At 46.7% G+C, this 21256-nt stretch overlaps 1 protein-coding gene across 2 annotated transcripts in view; it reads left to right on the top strand.

Annotated features, from left to right (window-relative positions):
• Positions 1-21256, top strand: part of PRPF18 (pre-mRNA processing factor 18) — a 56001-nt gene that overhangs the window by 27657 nt on the left and 7088 nt on the right. For both annotated transcript variants that reach the window (XM_033957859.1, XM_033957858.1), the window contains 5 exons: positions 500-613; positions 1298-1444; positions 9323-9391; positions 17174-17314; positions 19385-19456. In XM_033957859.1, coding sequence (XP_033813750.1) covers positions 500-613; positions 1298-1444; positions 9323-9391; positions 17174-17314; positions 19385-19456 — 543 coding nt within the window. The remainder of the gene's footprint in view (positions 1-499; positions 614-1297; positions 1445-9322; positions 9392-17173; positions 17315-19384; positions 19457-21256) is intronic.

The raw sequence follows: 21256 nt of genomic DNA, 5'->3' as shown, positions 1-21256 counted from the left end.
TGCTGTGCTGAAGATCCCAAGTTTCATTCCCAGCTCAAGTTGTCATCATGCTGGAGCTGGGGAGGGTGCTAAGCCACGGTTTGCTCCCTAACTCAGCTGTAGGAACCCCAACACAGTTAGGTTTTCAGAATTATTACAATGAATGTGCATGAGATAAGTTTGCATGTAGCAGAGACGCATTTTGTACAAATCTGTCTCGTGGATAAACAGCAGAAGGTGGTGGCCAGTTTCCTAAGCTAGCTTTAGCACAGTTTCAGAGATTGATTATTATCCATGTAATCCAAGTTTGAGCTTCTGAGAGCGACCTCAGAGATACCGAAGTATAGTCAGGACAGCTGGAGAGGGAGCAGTTGGCAGCCTGGAGCTCTTTTGGGCAGGTGGGGATATACTGCGCTGCGTAAAAACAATTTATTCAACTTAATTATAAGCCCTGTAAGAGAAGTGGTATGGATTTATTTGAGCACGGAAGATACTGCATGGTGTTTTACTTGTTTTGCAGGTGATCTGGAGATTGAGAGAGAGGGGGGAGCCCATCAGATTATTTGGTGAAACCGATTATGATGCCTTTCAGCGTCTGAGGAAGATTGAAATTTTAGCACCCGAAGTCAATAAGGTCAGAATGGATGACTGAAATTCTTCTTTGTTGCAGGTCAACAATATCTGCTGCTGTAAATGTCCAAAGTTTTTAATATATTTTTTTTAATAGTCCTGTACAGGCAGCCATAGAAGACCAAGAAGAGTTCAATATGCAGCTGGGGGAAAATACATAGGCTATCTGACCAGTAAAAAAATATATTTATATTTTAAGTTTAATTAATTTTAATATACCGATTCCTTGACACGCAGCTCCTGATTGGTAAGACCTGATTTTAGTACAGGAAGAGGTGGTCGGAGCATACAGCGAGTGATTTCCTGCAGGCTCTCCGGCTGCCCTCTCCTGCCTCCCCTGCCTAAAAACCATATTCGCGGTTTTTCAAAATTCACAGGGGTTCCTGAAAAGGAACCCCTGCAAATTTCAGGGGAGTACTGTATTTTGAAGATTTTTACTCTGTTCTGAGAGGGTCAAAGATTTCCTTTTCTTCTACTGCCCGTCAAGCAGATAGATATTAACCGTTCTAACTGTATTGCTTTCATGAGGTCACTGCTAGAATTGATAGTACTGTTCACCCATGGGAAAGCAGAGTTTAATCCTGCAACTCTCACTTCTTGTAGGCTGAGTCTGTGGCATAATCTAATATCCTTTGATCGGCTGTGCAGCGTCCGTCCTTATCATTACCTTCTTTCTGTTTCTGTTTAGGGCTTGAGGAATGACCTGAAGGCGGCCCTGGATAAGATTGATCAGCAGTATCTGAATGAACTGGTGGCAGGTCAGGAATCGGGTGAGGAAGACACCCAGAATGATCTGAAAGTGCACGAAGAAAACACAACGATTGAGGAGCTGGAGGTACGGAACTGTGCAGTGACTCGTTTTCACTTTACTTTCAAACAATTTTTATTAAAGAATCTTAAGGCAGAGCAAAAACAAAGCATACAAAGAGAAAAATAAGTGTGCCAAAGAACAGTACTAGAGAATGACACGGGGACAAATTTTCCCCATCCCCGCGGGAACTCATTTTCCCATTCCTGCAAGCTCCGTCCTCATAAACACTTTAACATCCTAAGTAGCAACATTCTAGAGCTCAGATTGTGATGTCATAGTGCCTCATTCTACCAATGCCTAAGCTCCACCTTCATCTGCACAAGCCTCAAACCCTTTAACATCCTAAGTAGCAACATTCTAGAGCTCAGATTGTGATGTCATAATGCCTCATTCCACCAATGCCTGAGCTCTGTCCTCATCTGCACGAGCCTCAAACCCTTTAACATCCTAAGTAGTAACATTCTAGAGCTCAGATTGTGATGTCATAATGCCTCATTTCACCAATGCCTAAGCTCGGTCCTCATCTGCACAAGCCTCAAACCCTTTAAAATCCTAAGTAGCAACATTCTAGAGCTCAGATTGTGATGTCATAATGCCTCATTCCACCAATGCCTAAGCTCCGTCCTCATCTACACAAGCCTCAAACCCTTTAACATCCTAAGTGTGTGAGGGTTTTGTGGTTAAGGCATCCGTGGAATGTAGAGGCTTTATGCTTCCGTGATATTTTTCAGTAGGGACCATGCCTGTTCCACCGTCGTGACTTTGCCCATCTTTTTCTTGATCCGTTTTTTCACCATACAATCCCCCTCCCCCCCCAACAGCAAAGAGGCTTTTAGAGAAATAGTTGTAAACCAAGTTTCAAGTTTATTAAAATTTTTGATTGATCATCTATCATAGTTTCTAGGCGATATACATAAAAAAGGGAATATAATTATAAGCTTAAAAAATATTAAAACATGAGACATGGACAATGATGAACTCATAAATACACAAAAGGAATTGGGTGGAACTACAATAAATTCAGAAAAGTAAACATAAAGGGGGGAAAGGGAGAAGAGGGTGGTAACATAACATACATAGTAGATGACGGCAGATAAAGACCCGAATGGTCCATCCAGTCTGTCCAACCTGATTCAATTTAAATTTTTTCTTCTTAGCTATTTCTGGGCAAGAATCCAAAGCTCTAACCGGTACTGTGCTTGGGTTCCAACTGCCGAAATCTTCGATAAAACCTACTCCAGCCCATCTGGAGATATGATTCAGACGTTCAAATACTTAAAGGGTATTAACGTAGAACAAAATCTTTTCCAGAGAAAGGAAAATGGTAAAACCAGAGGACATAATTTGAGGTTGAGGGGTGGTAGATTCAGGGGCAATGTTAGGAAATTCTACTATACGGAGAGGGTGGTGGATGCCTGGAATGCGCTCCCGAGAGAGGTGGTGGAGACTAAAACTGTGACTGAGTTCAAAGAAGCGTGGGATGAACACAGAAGATTTAGAATCAGAAAATAATATTAAAGATTGAACTAGGCCAGTTACTGGGCAGACTTGTACGGTCTGTGTCTGTGCATGGCCGTTTGGAGGAGGATGGGCAGGGGAGGGCTTCAATGGCTGGGAGGGTGTAGATGGGCTGGAGTAAGTCTTAACAGAGATTTCGGCAGTTGGAACCCAAGTACAGTACTGGGTAAAGCTTTGGATTCTTGCCCAGAAATAGCTAAGAAGAAAAAAAAATAATAATAATTTAAATTGAATCAGGTTGGGCAGACTGGATGGACCATTCGGGTCTTTATCTGCCGTCATCTACTATGTTACTATATGTTACTATGTTATCTATACCCTCCCAGCCATTGAAGCCCTCTCCAGCCCATCCTCCCCCAAACGACCATATACAGACACAGACCATGCAAGTCTGCCCAGTACTGGCCTTAGTTCAATATTTACTATTCTTTTCTGATTCGAGATCCTCTGTGTTCACCCCATGCTTGTTTTAACTCCTTCACCATGTTCTTCTCCACCACCTCTCTCGGGAGCACATTCCTGGCATCCACCACCCTCTCTGTAAAGTTGAATTTCCTAACATTGCTCTTGAATCTACCACCCCTCAACCTCAAATTATGTCCTCTGGTTTTACCAGTTTCCTTTCTCTGGAAAAGATTTTGTTCTACGTTAATACCCTTCAAGTATTTGAACGTCTGAATCGTATCTCCCTTGTCCCTCCTTTCCTCTAGAGTATACATATTCAGGGCTTTAAGTCTCTCCTCATATGTCTTCTGGTGCAAACTTCCTATCATTTTCGTCGCCCTCCTGTGGACTGCTTCATGTCTTCTTACGTCCTTCGCTAGATATGGTCTCCAAAACTGAACACAATACTCCAAGTGGGGCCTCACCAACGACCTGTACAGGGGTATCAAGACCTTCTTCCTTCTACTGGCTATGCCTCTCTTTATAGATTGAGATCAAATCATGGGTCGAGAACGTTTTACTGGATCAAAAAAGGAAACATGGTGATGGTCATTGCTTGAATGCATCTTAATACCCCTTTGAATGTGTTTAAATTTTTTTCTTTCCTAAGGAAAGAGGATAAAGAATCCATAACAAGCGGGCAGTTACGGAGACTATTGTTGTACGGCAAGTATTAATAATCTTTAGAGAGGGAACAATAAGTGTTGATTTATAGATCTGAGTAATCTTGGCTGAGCTTGGGGAATAAGAAGTTTATCAATAAAGATGGTAACATTTGTTGTTAGAGTTTTTTAGGGATGACTCGGTATATACACTTTTCCTTCCGTATTTGTGGTTTCAGCAATCGTGGTTTTGATTATTCACGGTTTTTAGCTTGCTGGCTCCCCCCCCTTCCCAAATTACATCGGCTTGCATAGAGAAATCGCTGATTCCAAGCGTTTACAGAGAAAATCGCTGATTCCCGGCACTTTTTTCACTGTGTTTTGCCTCTTCTTCAGGAACAGGCCAGGTCTCCCACCATGTTATTTGTGGTTTCACCATATTCATGATGGTTTTTAATAGAAAACAGTGAATAACAGATGAAAAAGTTATTTGCGGTTTTTCTGTATTTGCGGTTCTGTTAATCCCCTATCACAGTGAATACGGAGGGAGTAAATCTAGTCTAGTAGGGCAAAATATAAAAAAAATGGTATTCAAAAGAAGACTGCGCCCTCTGGGCTGTAAGGAATTCAAGTAAAAATCCCAAGTGAGCAAAAGCGTCCTTTTCACTTTAAAATGTGCTCTCTTTGTGCTACTAACCCTTTCTCAGGGGCAGTATAACTTTCAACAAGATGTTACACAGGTTTATGTTCAAAATATTTGTATTAGGATCCTAGAAACTGGATTTGTGTGTAAATTAAACCGACTCCTTAAGTGTTATCTTAACCAACTTTACTTAGGTTTTCTGCACACAAAAAAGTACATTCGTAGATACTCAGAAAAGCTCCTTCCTCATCCCAGAAATGTCAGTGATGCCTTGAAGCTGTCTTGCATGCAAGGCTCACAGTTCAACTTTATTTCATATACCACAAATCAGCAATCTCTTAAGCCAGGGGTGTCCAATGTCGGTCCTCGAGGGCCGCTATCCAGTCGGGTTTTCAGGATTTCCCCAATGAATATGCATGAGATCTGACGGAAGCACTGATTAAAGAACACATCGATGAACATCTGGAAAGAAACGAACTTTTGAAAACAACCCAACATGGTTTCTGCAGGGGGAGATCGTGCCTAACGAACTTATTGCACTTCTTCGAAGGAATTAACAAACGGATGGACAGAGGAGACCCCATAGACATCATATACCTTGATTTCCAAAAAGCCTTTGACAAGGTGCCTCACGAACGTCTACTCCGGAAACTGAAGAACCATGGAGTGGACGGAGACGTACATAGATGGATCAGAAACTGGTTGGCGGGTAGGAAACAGAGGGTAGGGGTGAAGGGCCACTACTCGGACTGGATGGGGGTCACGAGTGGTGTTCCGCAGGGCTCAGTGCTCGGGCCGCTGCTATTTAATATATTCATAAATGATCTAGAAACAGGCACGAAGTGTGAGATAATAAAATTTGCGGACGATACAAAACTATTTAGTGGAGCTGGGACTAAAGAGGAATGCGAAGAATTGCAAAGGGACTTGAACAAATTGGGGGAATGGGCGGCGAGATGGCAGATGAAGTTCAACGTTGAGAAATGTAAAGTATTGCATGTTGGAAACAGAAACCCGAGGTACAACTATACGATGGGAGGGATATTATTGAATGAGAGCAACCAAGAAAGGGACTTGGGGGTAATGGTGGACATGACAATGAAGCCGACGGCACAGTGCGCAACAGCCGCTAAGAAAGCAAATAGAATGCTAGGCATAATCAAGAAGGGTATTACAACAAGGACAAAAGAAGTTATCCTGCCATTGTATCGGGCGATGGTGCGCCCGCATCTGGAATACTGCGTCCAATATTGGTCTCCGTACCTTAGGAAGGATATGGCGTTACTCGAGAGGGTTCAGAGGAGAGCGACACACTTGATAAAAGGGATGGAAAACCTCTCATACGCTGAGAGATTGGAGAAACTGGGTCTCTTTTCCCTGGAGAAGAGGAGACTTAGAGGGGATATGATAGAGACTTATAAGATCATGAAGGGCATAGAGAGAGTAGAGAAGGACAGATTCTTCAAACTTTCGAAAAATAAAAGAACAAGAGGACACTTGGAAAAGTTGAAAGGGGACAGATTTAAAACGAATGCTAGGAAGTTCTTCTTTACCCAACGAGTGGTGGACACCTGGAATGCGCTTCCAGAGGGAGTAATAGGGCAGAGTACAGTACAGGGGTTTAAGAAAGGATTGGACAATTTCCTGCTGGAAAAGGGGATAGAGGGGTATAAATAGAGGATTACTGCACAGGTCCTGGACCTGTTGGGCTGCCGTGTGAGCGGACTGCTGGGCATGATGGACCTCAGGTCTGACCCAGCAGAGGCATTGCTTATGTTCTTATGTTCTTATCTATGTGCATGCACTGCTTTCAATGCATATTCATTGGGGAAATTAGGTAGATTCATTCAGGTACATTAGGTAGATTGTGAGTCCACCGGGACAGACAGGGAAAAAATGCTTGAGTACCTGAATAAATTCATGTAAACCGTTCTGAACTCCCCTGGGAAAACGGTATAGAAAATTGAATAAAAAAAAAAAAAAATAGAAATCCTGAAAACCCGACTGGATTGCAGCCCTCGAGGACCGACATTGGACACCCCTGTCTTAAGCGGTTTACAAGCAAAAATTAGAATATAGACGAGTAGAAAAGGGGAAAAGACACACAAAGGGTGAGCTAACTTACACTTTCTGCTTAATAAGGAGCTCGGGGGGGGTGGGGGGGAGGGGAAGAAAAGACATTCAAATACAACACAAGTATAGCACATCCCAGGGCTTTATGGGAGGGGAGAATCCAACAGCAATGCAAAACATCATTCAAGTGGGGCTAAACACTGTATTGAAAAAGTATGTTTTTAATGCTGCCTTAAAATTATTAAGAGAATTCAGACCGCTAACGGAGGTTAGTGACCATACTTAAAAAACATCGCTTCATCCTGCAAAAGCATTTCTGAGTTGTGGCTGCAGACTTTTTAAAGAAAGGTGCTGTAGTCCTAGGAGTGATTTGGTTCCTCAAATAGTCCAGCCAGGCTTCACTTTTATCCACCTACACATTGCACGCTTCAGGCCATGCATGAGAAGAACTTTTGCAGGAAATGGGGGTTTAACAAAAGGTTTGTGGTCAGGGAGCAACATTTTCCACTGTTGCTTTTATATGTACATGGATATTTTTTTTCTCTCCACTGCTGCGGTAGCAATCGTCAGACTGGTAATGGCATGTTAGGAAGTTGGTGGCACTGGAGCCAAAAAAAGGTTCCTGCTTCTTGGTTTATGGTTAGGCTTTACCATATTGGGACAAACTGAAGCCAATCCAGGTCACAGGTACCTGGCAAGATCCCAAAAGAGTAAAACAGATTTTATGCTACTTATCCCAGAAATAAACAGTGGATTTTTCCAAGTCTATCTTAATGGGTTGTGGACTTTTCTCCTAGGAACTTGTTGAAACTTTTTTTTTAAGCCTGCTACTACTGTAACCATATTTGCTGCTTTTTGTGTTGATTGTAAGGCCAGTTTAGGAGTGACAGGAAACAAAAGCCTTGAGAATTGGGTCATACATTTAAACTTCGCCCTAGAACACTGCTTTTCAGTGCAAGACCTGTAAACCAATAGCAGCCCGCATGGACCTCTAGGACAGCATCTGTCACCCCAATTGCTTGAGCCTCTGATGCTATAATCTTTCAAAATGGTATATCTGACCTCTAATGCACTGCTAGGGGTTATTCTGCCAATTAAGGCAATGCTCTAAGCACTTACAAGGTGAAGAATTACCATAAAACCAACAGCTATAGAGTAGTTGCGGGGAAAAGGGATTACAAGAAAAGCTAGGGTGTGGCTGTCAAAAGGTGCACCTCTCTTTCTTAAAAAGAAAATTGTCTTTCTGCAGGAATGGCCAGGGATAAGGCTGCGGCACATTCACGATCGTAGAAGTGGAGGGAGGGGGGTCCCAGGCAATACCTAGTGGCTGGATCCAGGGTCCTTGATTGCAGAGCTCCGCAGTTAGGGAACATGAAAGTCCAGCTCAGCAGAGCCTGAATCCTTTACCCAGGCAGAGAATCCCCAAGAATGGGGTCTCAGGGCACCAAAGCCTCAGAAAAAAAACTTTCAATGCAAGAAAGAAAGAAAGAAAAAAAAAATCATCGAAATATGCTCTTCACAGTTTGCTTGCAGAAGAAATACTGGAGGGTGCACTGGGCTCCATCTCCTTATGGGAAGTGCTCAAAGCTGTAAGTATTCTCACTTCTGCAAGTCCAATTTGCAGGAAAGGATTGATCACCACATATGTGGAATCTGGAGTAGATGTAAGCCATTTGTCATATTTTGCCTGTTAATGCATGCTAATTCACGTGTTATCTAGTGTAAAAATATATATTTTGGAAGGGATTGTGTCATGGGTGGAGAATGGGCATGGAAGTAGAGAGGGACAAATTCTTCAAACTTTCGAAAACCATAAGAACGAGAGGGCATTCGGAGAAGTTGAAAGGGGACAGATTCAAAACCAATGCTAGGAAGTTTTTCTTCACCCAACGGATGGTGGACACCTGGAATGCACTTCCAGAGGGCATGATAGGATAGAGTACAGTATTAGGGTTCAAGAAGGGATTGGACAATTTTCTGAAGGAAAAGAGGATAGAGGGGTATAGATAGAGGACTTCTACACAGGTCCTGGACCTGTTGGGCCCCGCGCGAGCGGACTGCTGGGCACGATGGACCTCTGGTCTGACCCAACAGAGGCACTTCTTAAGGTTCACGACAATGGTTCTGATTGACTTGAGAGTCTAAAGTGGCCAGGGGGACCTTGTATCAGAATGCCTTCTTCAAAGAAACAAGTTGTAAAAATGTAAGAGATTTATTTATATTGGTGGAAATAAGGAATGAGAATGCAGTAGTGCCAAGAGGATGATAGGATATTCGCAAAGAAATCTAGTTATACTGGCGCTGTTGTACTGCACAAGTTTGCTTCAGGTTTTCAGGTGACTTCCTAGTAACGTATACCTTTTGGGAAGAAAAGCCGATGTGTGCTGTTTAAAAACATTTAAAGACAGTTCATGTTTACTCTTTATGCTTGCACAAAGTTCCAAAGCACACAATATATTTTTGTGTTGTATCCAATACACTGAATCATGGTATAAGATCATATAATAGTTATCCCATATGTGATATGCCACTCCTTGACCAGTGAGGCTCCCCTGTACAGCTGTATGTCTTCAGATTACTGTTATTTTCATAAGATGATCTTTCTCTTGATTTTTCTTTTAGGCCCTGGGGGAATCCTTGGGACAAGGTGCTGATGATAAGGACATGGATATTATTACCAAAGTGCTGAAGGTGAGGAAGGATGTATCTGTGTGAGGAGCTGATCTCGAGATTGGTACCGATGTGTCTGCTTATCCTTGACAAATGGGGACAAATTTGTCCCCATCCCCACAGGAACTCAATCTGAGTTTTCTCCTTGTCTCTGCCCCATTCATGTAAGCCTCAAACACTTATGATTTTAAAGGGTTTAAGGCTTGTGCAGATGAGGAGGGAGCTTGCAGGAATGGGGCAGGGACAGGAAAAGAACTCGTGGGGACAGGGAAAAATTTGTCCCTAGTCCAGATAAGACTTTACATTCTGCTAGATCACTATTTCATGACCAATAACCCTCCTGCTTTTGATTTCCCTCCCAATGCAGCTTCTAGCCAGGACTCGCTAAAACCGGCTTGCACTGTTGTTTTTTTTCCCCCAGATGATCTCTGTCCATTTTCTTTTTCCTTCCTCTGCTGCACCCTTCACCTTTGCCTCTTTCATTCCCCTCCCCTTTTGCTGGACTTCAGTAGCTCTTCCTTTCTCTCTTTAATCAGCAGATCCCTTTTCATGATCTCTCACAGCTTTATGCCCCCTCTTCTTCATAACCTGAGAGCCTGTGTTAAGAATTGCCGCTGCTGGGTCAGACCAGTGGTCCATCATGCCCAGCAGTCTGCTTCTGCGGCGGCCCTTAGGTCAAAGACCAGCGCCCTAACTGAGATTAGCCTTATCTGCGTACGTTCTGGTTCAGCAGGAACTTGTCTAACTTTGTCTTGAATCCCTGGAGGGTGTTTTCCCCTACAACAGCCTCCGGAAGAGCGTTCCAGTTTTCTACCACTCTCTGGGTGAAGAAGAACTTCCTTACGTTTGTTCGGAATCTATCCCTTTTAACTTTAGAGAGTGCCCTCTCGTTCTCCCTACCTTGGAGAATGTGAACAGTCTGTCTTTCTATACTAAGTCTATTCCCTTCAGTATTTTGAATGTTTCGATCATGTCCCCTCTCAGTCTCCTCTTTTCGAGGGAAAAAAGGCCCAGTTTCTCTAATCTCTCACTGTTTGTTGTTTTTTCCACTCAATATGTAATACCTTTTAATAATTGTAAACTGCATAGAACTTCACAGTCCTGCGGTATATAAACTGTTATTAGTATTATTATTTCATCAGCTGTCACTGTTAGGTGCTGTTATAAAAATGAGACCCTGTGTGAGATGTCCAGAAGAGTGGCTGTTTCTTAAAGTCAACAGAAGTGCCTCTGTGCCTTTTATAAACAGGCTGATATGTTTAAATCTACTCCGAAGATGGAGTATGTGTATCGATGTATTTTATAGAATATGTATATATTTGACCCTGGGATGCTTATGCTCACATCATATAGAAGAAAGTACACTTTTTCCATGTGCCTGCTTGTTACACACCTATGCCATTACTACAGTGTTATAAAAAAAACAAACCCTATTCTTTAGCACTCTCCAGACCAGTAGAGGTTAATCTTTACGAATGGGTATATATCCAATCATGACCAGCAGGTGGAGACTGAAAGCAAAACTGTGGGACAGTATATAATATACTCCCTTCTCTATTTACCTCAGTCTTCTTTCAGTCTCCAGCAGGTGTTGATGTGATCTGTACCCATCTCCCTTGGTAGGGCTGTTGGAATTTGTTTAGGGGGTTTATAGTCCCTGTTTTTGGCCAGACGGAGCTTGGGCGGGCCCTGTTTGGGGGTTCGTCCGACCTCGGGGGTGTCAAACCCGGCGGGTCTCGAGTAGGGTCCCTCCCCCCACTTCCCCACATTTTTTTAGAGGAGCCTCAGCAGTAAGCCTTGCCCCCTAAATCAAGCAAGGCATATTGCTTCGAGAGCCTGTGGAGTCTGTTCTGTAAAAAAAAAAAAAAATCCTGAGGTAGTGCTGGTCTGGAGGGTTGTTTCCCTTTAAGAAAACTGTATTTTACTGTATTTTTTCATCTAACCGGCACTTTTTTATAGCTAGGTCGCGTCTGGAGCAATGAGCACTTCTAAAGGGAAAAAGTGCTCATTGTGCTCCAGGCGCGAGGCACTCGCGGCCAGCCTGTGCAAGCGGTGTTCAGGCCGGTGTGATGGAGGAGCTCCGTCGGCAGCGGCTGCAGGCGCCCAGAGCTCCCCGCCGATGGTGCCTTGTGAGTCGGCTGGGAGCAGTGGGGAAGCCCGGTCTTCCCCAGCCGCCCACGGAGGGATTCCCCGAGCCGCCGACGGTCGGGTTGTTGGGGATTCCCTCTCAGCTGATGTTTTGACAGCTGATGCCGACTTGCCTGTTTTAGCGGCTGGGACTGTTCAGGTTTCTCAGCCGCTACAGGCTATGGAGGGAGCTTTTTTGGCGGGAAAGTCGCCATCTTCTCAGTCTGGCCCCTCCATTTTGTCTTCCACCTCAGGTGACCTTCCCCCTGTATTGGAAAAACAGGGGCAGGTTTCTGCTGGGTCCCCTGCTGTGGCAGGGAGTCCTTTGGGACCCTCGGGGGGTTTTTCTCCTGATTTCTTTTTTTCCTTGTGCAGAGCCTATTTTCAGGCGGCTGGGGGTCCCGGTTGCGCTCAGGGGGTTTCGGGGAGTGGGGTTTCCTCCGCGCTCCCTGCGGCTTTGCCTCTCTCGTCTGTTGTGGCGTCCCCTCCTCCTCCTCCCTTGTCCAAGCGTCCGCGGGTGTCGTGGGATGAGGATTTATGGTCGGAGGAGCGTGTCGGTCTGGATGAGGACCTGGACCTTTCTGAGGATTTCCAGGACCCTCTCGAGGGGACGGCCGCTGGCGGCGGGTTGTCGGGTTTCCCGTCCTCCGGCGAAGAGGCGTCAGTAGTGCGCCTTTTTCAGAGAGATGAGCTGCCGGACCTGATTCAACAGGTTTCTTTGGTGTTGCGTTTTGAGGATGCGCCGCCGGAGACTCCGCGTGTGGGGGACCCTCTGCTACGGGGGATCCGTTCCGTTTCCCGCTCTTTTCCTATGCATCAGGATATTCGGGATATTATACTGGAACAGTGGAAAACGGCGGAGGCGCCGTTTCGTTTGGCGCGCAGCATGGCTCGTTTGTATCCCATCCCAGAGGGGGATCGGGCTACTTTAGCATCGCCAGTCGTAGACGCGGTGGTCTCGGCGATTTCTAAGCGGCATACCGTGCCTGTTGAGGGCGGTTCTGCCTTGCGGGACTCTGAGGAGCGCAAGTTGGAGAACATCCTTAAGCAAAATTTTCAGGTCTCTGCCTTTGGGGTCCAGGCGGCTATTTGTGGGGGGCTGGTCGCTCGCGCCGTGTTTCGGTGGGCTGAGCATGTCCTGGATCGGGAGTCTGATGACTGGTCTCTGGTGGATCAGGAGGTGGCGAAGATTGAGATGGCTGCCTCGTTCCTCTCAGATGCTCTATATGACTTGGTGCGGATCTCGGCTAAGTCTATGGCCTTTGGTGTGGCCGCGCGGCGTATTTTGTGGCTGCGCGCTTGGGCGGCGGATGCTGCGTCCAAAGCTAAGCTTACTAAATTTCCCTTTCGGGGGTCTTTTTTGTTTGGGAAGGAATTGGATAAGTTGATTCAGACTCTGACGGACTCAAAGGTGCCCCGTCTGCCTGAGGACTGTGCCCGCCCTGCGTCTCGGGGTGGCGCTGCCCGGGGGCGTTTGCAGGAGTTTCACAAGTATCGCCCTGGGCGGGGGGCTGCTTCTTTCCCGGCTCCAGGGTTTTCCCGGGGTCGGTTCTTCCAGCGCATGCAGCCCTTTCGGGGGGCCCATCGGGGGGCAGGGAATCCCTCCACCGGTTCCCCCGCTTCCCGTCCTGCACAATGACTCCTTGCCGGCGCCCCCTTTGGTTCCGGTGGGGGCCTGGCTGCGCAAATTTTTCCCCAAATGGGCCGAGATCACGTCCGATCAGTGGGTCCTGGAGGTGGTGCGGGACGGTTATGCCCTGGAGTTCGCCCGCTCTCTGCCAGACCTTTTCCTTGCCTCTCCATGTCAGACTCCTTGGAAGACGCAGGCTTTTCACCAGACCCTTCAGCGCTTGCTAGATCTCAAGGCAGTTGTTCCAGTGCCCCCTCCGGAGTGGGGCACTGGCAGGTACTCCATTTACTTTGTGGTGCCCAAGAAGGAGGGGACCTTTCGGCCCATCCTGGATTTGAAAGGGGTCAACAGGGCTCTCAAGATTCCATGTTTCCGCATGGAAACTCTGCGGTCGGTCATTCTGGCGGTTCAGCCGGGGGAGTTTCTCACTTCTCTCGATCTGACGGAGGCCTACTTGCATGTTCCCATTCGGGCCTCTCATCAGCGCTTCCTTCGCTTTGCGATCTTGGGTCGGCACTATCAGTTCTTTGCGCTTCCCTTTGGTCTGGCCACGGCTCCCCGGACATTCACCAAGGTGATGGTGGTTGTCGCGGCAGCCTTGCGGTCGGAGGGCATCCTGGTACACCCCTACCTGGACGACTGGTTGATTCGGGCAAAGTCGTTGCAGGAGAGCTCCCGGGTTACGGCTCGGGTGGTGGAGTTTCTCTGGTCGCTGGGCTGGGTGGTCAACCTTTCCAAGAGTCGGTTGGTCCCGGCTCAGCGTCTGGAGTACCTTGGGGTTCTGTTCGACACATCCTTGGGTAAGGTCTTCCTTCCAGAGGCCCGGGTGAGCAAATTGCAATCTCAGATTCGCCTGCTTTTGGCGTCCCGGTGTCCTTGGGCGCGAGATTTCCTCCAAGTCTTGGGGTCGATGGCGGCGTCCCTGGACGTGGTGAGGTGGGCGCGGGCTCACATGCGTCCTCTTCAGTATGCTCTGCTCCGGAGGTGGTCTCCCCAGAGGCACGGTTTGGATGTTCCTGTTCCCCTGTGAGGCATGGCGCGCTGCAGTCTGCGCTGGTGGCTCCGGACCCCTCACCTGGTTCAGGGGGTGGGTCTGGATCTCCCGCAGTGGACGGTGCTCCTTACGGATGCGAGTCTCCTCGGTTGGGGGGGCTCAGTGTTTGGGTCACTCAGCTCAGGGCACCTGGTCCACGGAGGAGGCCTCCTGGTCGATCAACGTGTTGGAGACCAGAGCGGTCCGTCTGGCGCTGTTAGCTTTCCACTCCCTTTTGTTGGGCAAGTCGGTCAGAGTCCTGTCGGACAATGCCACGGCGGTGGCTTATGTCAATCGTCAGGGGGGCACCAAGAGCACTCAGGTGGCGCAGGAGGCGGCTCGGCTCATGGTTTGGGCGGAGTCCCATCTTCTGGACCTCTCGGCCTCTCACATAGCCGGGGTAGAAAATGTTCAGGCGGACTTCCTCAGTCGTCACTTTCTGGATCCAGGAGAGTGGTGTCTCGGCGCCGTGGCGTTTCAGTTGATAGTGCAGGCTTGGGGGCAGCCCCTGATGGACCTGATGGCCACGAGTGGCAACGCCAAAGTGCCCCGCTTCTTCAGTCGTCGCAGGGACGGTCTGGCCGAGGGTCTGGATGCTCTGGTCCAACCGTGGCCAACGGAGGGGCTGTTGTATGTGTTCCCTCCTTGGCCATTAGTGGGCAGAGTACTTCTTCGCATTGTTCACCATCCTGGGCTGGTGGTTCTGGTGGCTCCGGATTGGCCTCGACGTCCGTGGTATGCGGTTCTGGTGAGGCATCTGGTGGTGGATCCTCTTCCTCTGCCTCTCTTGGACGATCTTCTGACGCAGGGTCCCATTCCCATGTTCGACCTGTCTCCCTTCTGTCTTACGGCTTGGCTCTTGAAAGGGGTTGCCTTAGTAAGAAGGGATATTCAGATAAGGTGATCTCTACACTCTTGGGGTCCGGGAGGCTTTCTACCTCTCGGGCTTATGTGCGGGTTTGGCGTCTCTTTGAGGGATGGTGCCGGGCGCGGGGAGTGGTCTCTTTTCGCGCTTCCCTGCCTAAAATTCTAGAGTTCTTGCAGGATGGCCTGGATAGAGGCCTGGCTTGGTCTTCTCTCCGGGTTCAACTTGCGGCCCTGTCGGCTTTTCGAGGGTTGGTGACAGATCAGCGTTTGTCGGCCATTCCTGATGTGATTCGCTTTTTGCGGGCGGCCAAGTTGCTCAGGCCTCCCCTACGGCCCTCGGTTCCCTCTTGGGATCTCAATCTGGTTCTCTCTGTTTTGGTGTGCCCGCCTTTCGAGCCGTTGGATGGCTGTTCTTTGAAGGACCTTACTCTGAAGGCGGTCTTTTTGGTGGCCATTACTTCTGCTAGGCGTGTTTCTGAGCTGCAGGCTTTCTCTTGTAGGGCTCCCTTCTTGGAGTTTTCTAGGGAGTGGGTTGTCTTGCAGCCTGTTCCTTCCTTTCTGCCGAAAGTAGTTTCTCCTTTTCATGTCAATCAATCGGTGGTCCTCCCGGTCTTGGGTGGTCGGGAGGGCTCTTCTGAGCAACGGCAGCTGCGCAAGTTGGATGTCGGTCGGGTCCTCCGCTCTTATGTGCAGCGGACCCGGGAGTTCCGGAAATCCGATCATCTCTTTGTCCTTCTGGCGGGTCCTCGTCGGGGGGCTGGCGCTTCTAAGGCTACTATTACGCGCTGGATCAAGGAGACGATTGCTTCCGCTTATCTTCTGAGACAGAAGCCTGTTCCGGAGTTTCTCAAGGCTCATTCCACTCGGGGTCAGGCAGCTTCTTGGGCTGAGTCGTCGCTCGTGCCTCCAGTGGATATTTGTAAGGCTGCGGTTTGGTCCTCCTTGCATTCCTTTGTTAGACATTATCGGGTAGATGTTCAGGCGCGTCGGGACGTGGTGTTCGGTGAGCGTGTTCTGGTATCGGCCCTTCGGGGGTCCCGCCCGTGAGAGGGACTGCTTTGGTACGTCCCATTCGTAAAGATTAACCTCTACTGGTCTGGAGAGTGCTAAAGAAGGAGAAATTAGGTTCTTACCTGCTAATTTACTTTCTTTTAGCTTCTCCAGACCAGTAGAGGTCCCCACCCTGTCTGTTGTTGTTGTTGTTGGGGCTGTTTCGCGGGCAGTTTTTGTTTTTTGCTGCGGGTTCTAGTATTTTTCTAGGGCCGGGGAGAATTGAAGAACAGTGGCTGTGGCTCGGCTGGCTTAGCTGGCGAGCTGTGGGGACATTTTCCTTCGGGTATTTCTCCTCTGCATTTTCCAACAGCATTTGGGTATGTTAATTGTTACTCCTGTTCGGAGTATTGTTTTCTTTCTGTTTTCCAGTTTTTGGTTCTGCTTGGCTATTCGGCAGACTGAGGTAAATAGAGAAGGGAGTATATTATATACTGTCCCACAGTTTTGTTTTCAGTCTCCACCTGCTGGTCATGATTATATATATACCCATTCGTAAAGATTAACCTCTACTGGTCTGGAGAAGCTAAAAGAAAGTAAATTAGCAGGTAAGAACCTAATTTCTCCTTATGTGTGTAAAATGGGCTTTACCCAGGGAATCAGGATTTATAAAATTACCCCTTCGCTGTTCTTTATGGCCTACACTTAATCTGTCCTCTGCGGTCCTGACAGCACAGACTCTCCAGGCCACAATCATTCATCCTCTTGGTTGGGTGGGGTTGGGGAAGGAGCCTGGCTTGAACATGCTAATCCCTGTAGGCAGTTTGCTCTTTATTCTTGCACTTTATGGTAGATGCAAAGAGCTACACATTGCTTTTGACGAATTTTAGAGACCAAGTGCCAGGGACACTTGTGTAGGGTTTTTTTTGCCTTGGATGTCAAATATACTGTAAATGGAAAAATAAGCCTATTCCAATATGTTTATTTAGACATTGGAAAATAAATCCTAAATTAAAAGCTCTGCTTGCAATTGTTCAGTCTGAGTTTGAGTATGGAGAATTGACAACTGTGCTGCTGAGAACTCAGCATTTTGCCTCGCTTTCTCTTAATTGGCCACTAGGTGGTGCTGTGGTAACTTGCCTACTTCTCTTCACAGTTTCTGTTGGGGGTTTGGGCCAAAGACTTGAATGGGCGAGAAAATTATGTAAAGCGCAGTGTGCAGGGAAAGCTGGCCAGTGCTACCCATAAGCAGACAGAATCGTACCTGCGTCCCCTCTTCAGGAAATTGCGCAAAAGAGTAAGTGCTTCAGATAGCTTTTTTTTTTTTTTTTCCTTCATAAAAATTGCTTTTAAAGGCCTGGATTTTGTAAACTGCACTTTACACAGCCAGTACCTAGAAAAAAGGTGCCAGCTGTGCATCATTCACATTTAGGCATTGGTAACAAAATCACGGCCTCTGATGCCTAAGAAAAAACTTAGGTGCCAGATCTGAAAATACAATGAAATTGAGTATAGAGGGTGGGATGTCTGTTGTGCAGGTCAGGATTGAAGCATCAATAGTGTCTGGCTGGTGTGAAACTTTGGAATGCTCTGCCTGGTATTCTGCGATTTTGTGCGGGGAAGATCAGTTTTAAAACGCAGCTTTTTCTCTTTTGCTAATATTCTGGTAGTCTCTTCAGTTTTAAGATTTAGTGTTAAAGGATATTTTGCCTTGAACGTAACTTTCAATGCTTTTTTGCATTCTAATTGTTGAAATTATGAGTTCATGTCTGCACTGATTCTGTATCATTTTTCCGAGGGGGGGGAGGATATGGGAAACTTATGTTTACCTATTGTTTGTGATATGTGTTCAGTGACTAAAGAACGACCAGGATAATATGTATGTAAGCAATGTGTAAACCGCGTAGTTTTAGGCAGTATATAAATTGTTAAATAAATAACTAAATATAGGCCAGGGTTTTAAGGGCTTACTTTTCCGGCACCTAAGTTTTATGGAGAATTGCGCATAGCGGTGCGTAAGGTTATCTCCACCTCTGTACAATGCTGAGTCCGTCTGGTAGCGCTATAGAAATAATTCATAGTAGTAGTGTGAAGAGTTTCAGTCTTTGGTAAGCAGAGCTGAGATTGTGACGTCATAATGCCTCATTCCACCAATAAGAGCCAACTTCATTAGTGATGTCACAATGGCTTGATTGTCCTGTACTCCCCTCTGTCCTCCAACCCAGCCAGCAGATTAACCCTTCCCTTTAAGTGTATCCATGGCATCCTATTTATCTGTCTTGGCTGTTTAGATTGTAAGCTCTTTGGAGCAGGGACTGTCTTCTTTGTGACTCTGTACAGTGCTTCATACATCTGGTAGCGCTATAGAAAGTAGTGGCAGTATATTGGATTAAAGCAGTGATATTTACCCCCAGTCCTGAAGGATCACCAAAGGGTCAGATTTTTGGGATAGCACCTAATGAACATTCCTTTACCTAGATATAAGATCCATCAAAAAGGACCTGCATTCCAGAACTGTTATAAAAAAAAGAAAATAAAGTTTAAAAAATGTTTGTGGTTTTGTTTTGTGTATGTTTGCTGTTACCTTTTGGACAAGTATGTTTTTGAATGGACAGACATAAATCTGTTGAAATACATTATTTAGTAACTTGACAATTTCAGTCTGCGGCCAAAGAACCAGGGGACTCGAACCCGGTGCCCCCAGTTCTCAGGCTGCTGCTTTAACCACTAGGCCACTTCTCCACTCCATTACCAATCCTAGAACTATTCATTAGTTTGGGTTGGAATTTCTGCAGGTTTAGCAAACTTAGCAGGAGGCTTGTTCTGAATGGACTGAGACTGTTGCAGATAAATCCAAAGTGTTGCTGATGTCAGGGCTCATTCTTTGACTAGACGTTTTTGATGTTGGGAATAATTAAGGTTTATATGGAATGCATATATTGTACAGATTTTTTTAAAATAAGATTTTTATTAAACATTTTTGAAAGGGGCTAAAGGTTACTTTTAAGTGTTGAAGCTTCTATATTTCTGTTACATTATTTCTTTATATTGCTGAAGTTGAGCAGAAACCACTCTACGTGGATGGGGAACAGCCATGGGTGGGGTTTTGGGTAAACACTGTTGTTCCGGGGGGGGGGGGGGGGGATGAACGACTGTGGATTTGTGCAGACATTGCTCTACCTGGTGGGTTGGGAGGAACTGTTGTGGGTGAGGATTTGTGCAGACACTGTGAACCTGGGGGGGACAGCTGTGGGTGGGGTTTTTAAAGACACTATTCTACCTGAGGGGCCAGAGGAACAGCTGTGGATGAGGGTTTATGCAGATGGAAGTCTACTGGGAGACCTCTAAATCATTTTTCTTTCCACAGACCCTTCCAGCGGACATTAAAGAGTCTATAACAGATATTATTCAATTCATGCTGCAAAGAGAATATGTAAAGGTACGTGCTTTGTATATCATACTTTATTGCCATCTCTGCATTAGGATTAGAAACATCATGTGTTTGATTCTCAAGGGAAGCCAGCCAGAGATATAAACATAAAGGGGGCAAAAGGCAAGATCTGGCATCAGTTGCAGGAATGTGGCAAATGTGCTGTTCCTGTGAAGGATGCCAGGTTTCCACTAAGAGTGGCTAATGTTTACCGACTCCCATGAGCCGGAGCATGGAAGTGAATTGCTTGAAAGGCTGTCGATATCCTGGGAGCTGTGCCTTTGCCAGCAAAGAGGCCTGTAGTGGTAATGGGAGCTTTGAGCTCAGATCTTGGCACTAATATTCAGCAGCTGTCTCGGCCCCTTCAGGAAAGGGCATCTCCAGAAAGAAAGGCTTTGAGCTTCCAAGCCCTCCAGTGAATGAGGCGGCTTTAACGAGGATTTTTGGGAGTAGGATGCAAAGGTCCAACATGAGGAGAAGTCACTGCAGCCAAAATGGCCCAGAGCCAATTCAAAGCCTCCTGTTACATAAGAACATAAGTAATGCCTCTGCTGGGTCAGAGCAGAGGTCCATCACGCCCAGCAGTCTGCTCACATGGCAGCCCATCAGGTCCAGGACCTGTATAGTAACCCTCTATCTATACCCTTCTATCCCCTTTTCCTTCAGGAAATCATCCAATCCCTTCTTGAACCCCAAAACCGTACTCTGTCCTATCACGTCCTCTGGAAGCGCATTCCAGGTGTCCACCACCCTTTGGGTGAAGAACTTCCTAGCATTGGTTCTGAATCTGTCCCCTTTTAATTTTTCTGAATGCCCTCTCGTTCTTGTTGGTAGAGAAGCATGAAAAATAAGAAAATAATGATTTGTACATTCCCCCATTCTGGATCGGAACCGCCACATGACATGTATCTTGAGGTGAAGCACACTGTTCTCTGCAGCACTGGAAAATGCCGGATGGCGCACATATTTTTTTAATTTTTAGTGACCAATGCTCAAATTAACATGATGCAAATTACAGTGTTGAGCATTGGTCAGTAAAGGGCTTGGAACCCCTATCCCCAGCGCATGTTGGGCTCTTTTGCGTATGTCCAGTGAACAGGGGAGGGTTGCTGTCCTTTCAGCGTCCCATTGGTTTTGTGAACTTTGCTGAAGGGGGAGAGAAAAAGCTTTCCCTTGCTGCCTCTTCTTTGGCCCCTGTACAGCACAGGACCAGCAGAAAAAGCGACAGACAGGACCATCCAAAATGGGTCGAGGACAGTTTATTGTGGCCATTTCAAGGCAATGAACTGATTCTCCCTGCCCTCCCCATCGCAGCATCGCCAGTGCCCCCCCACACATACACACCCAAGATCTCCTCCTCATGTGGTGGGGGGCAATAAGATCATTAGAAGGCGATAAAACTCACCTCTTCCCCTGCGCCAGTCCAAATTCCCCAAACCTTCAGACAAAGTGCCCGACCCTCCACTGTCAAACACTCTGTGCTTCTTCCTACGTCTGACCATGCCATGTTTTCTCATACAATATTTTTCCACGCTCTGCCATACTATTCGCTATCTTTGTCCTCCTATACTATGCGCCTTATACCGTTTGCCACACTGTCCACCATACTTGTCTTTGCTGTTCCACGTCTTCTATGCTGTGTTTCATCATGCATGCTTGCCTTACTAATTTTGCCAAGTCGTGTCATTCTATACCACCCATAGCCAGACTATTTCTCACCGTGCCATGTTTTGCCCTGCTATCTCCTACCATACTATGTCTGAGAGTGTGGCGCAGGGGTTGGAACTGCAGCCTCGGCACCCAGGGGTT

Source organism: Geotrypetes seraphini, chromosome 9 (genome assembly GCF_902459505.1).
Source record: "Geotrypetes seraphini chromosome 9, aGeoSer1.1, whole genome shotgun sequence".
Classification (NCBI taxonomy): domain Eukaryota; kingdom Metazoa; phylum Chordata; class Amphibia; order Gymnophiona; family Dermophiidae; genus Geotrypetes; species Geotrypetes seraphini.
Note: the sequence above shows the minus strand (reverse complement) of the source record. Positions and strands in the feature narration are given on the sequence as shown.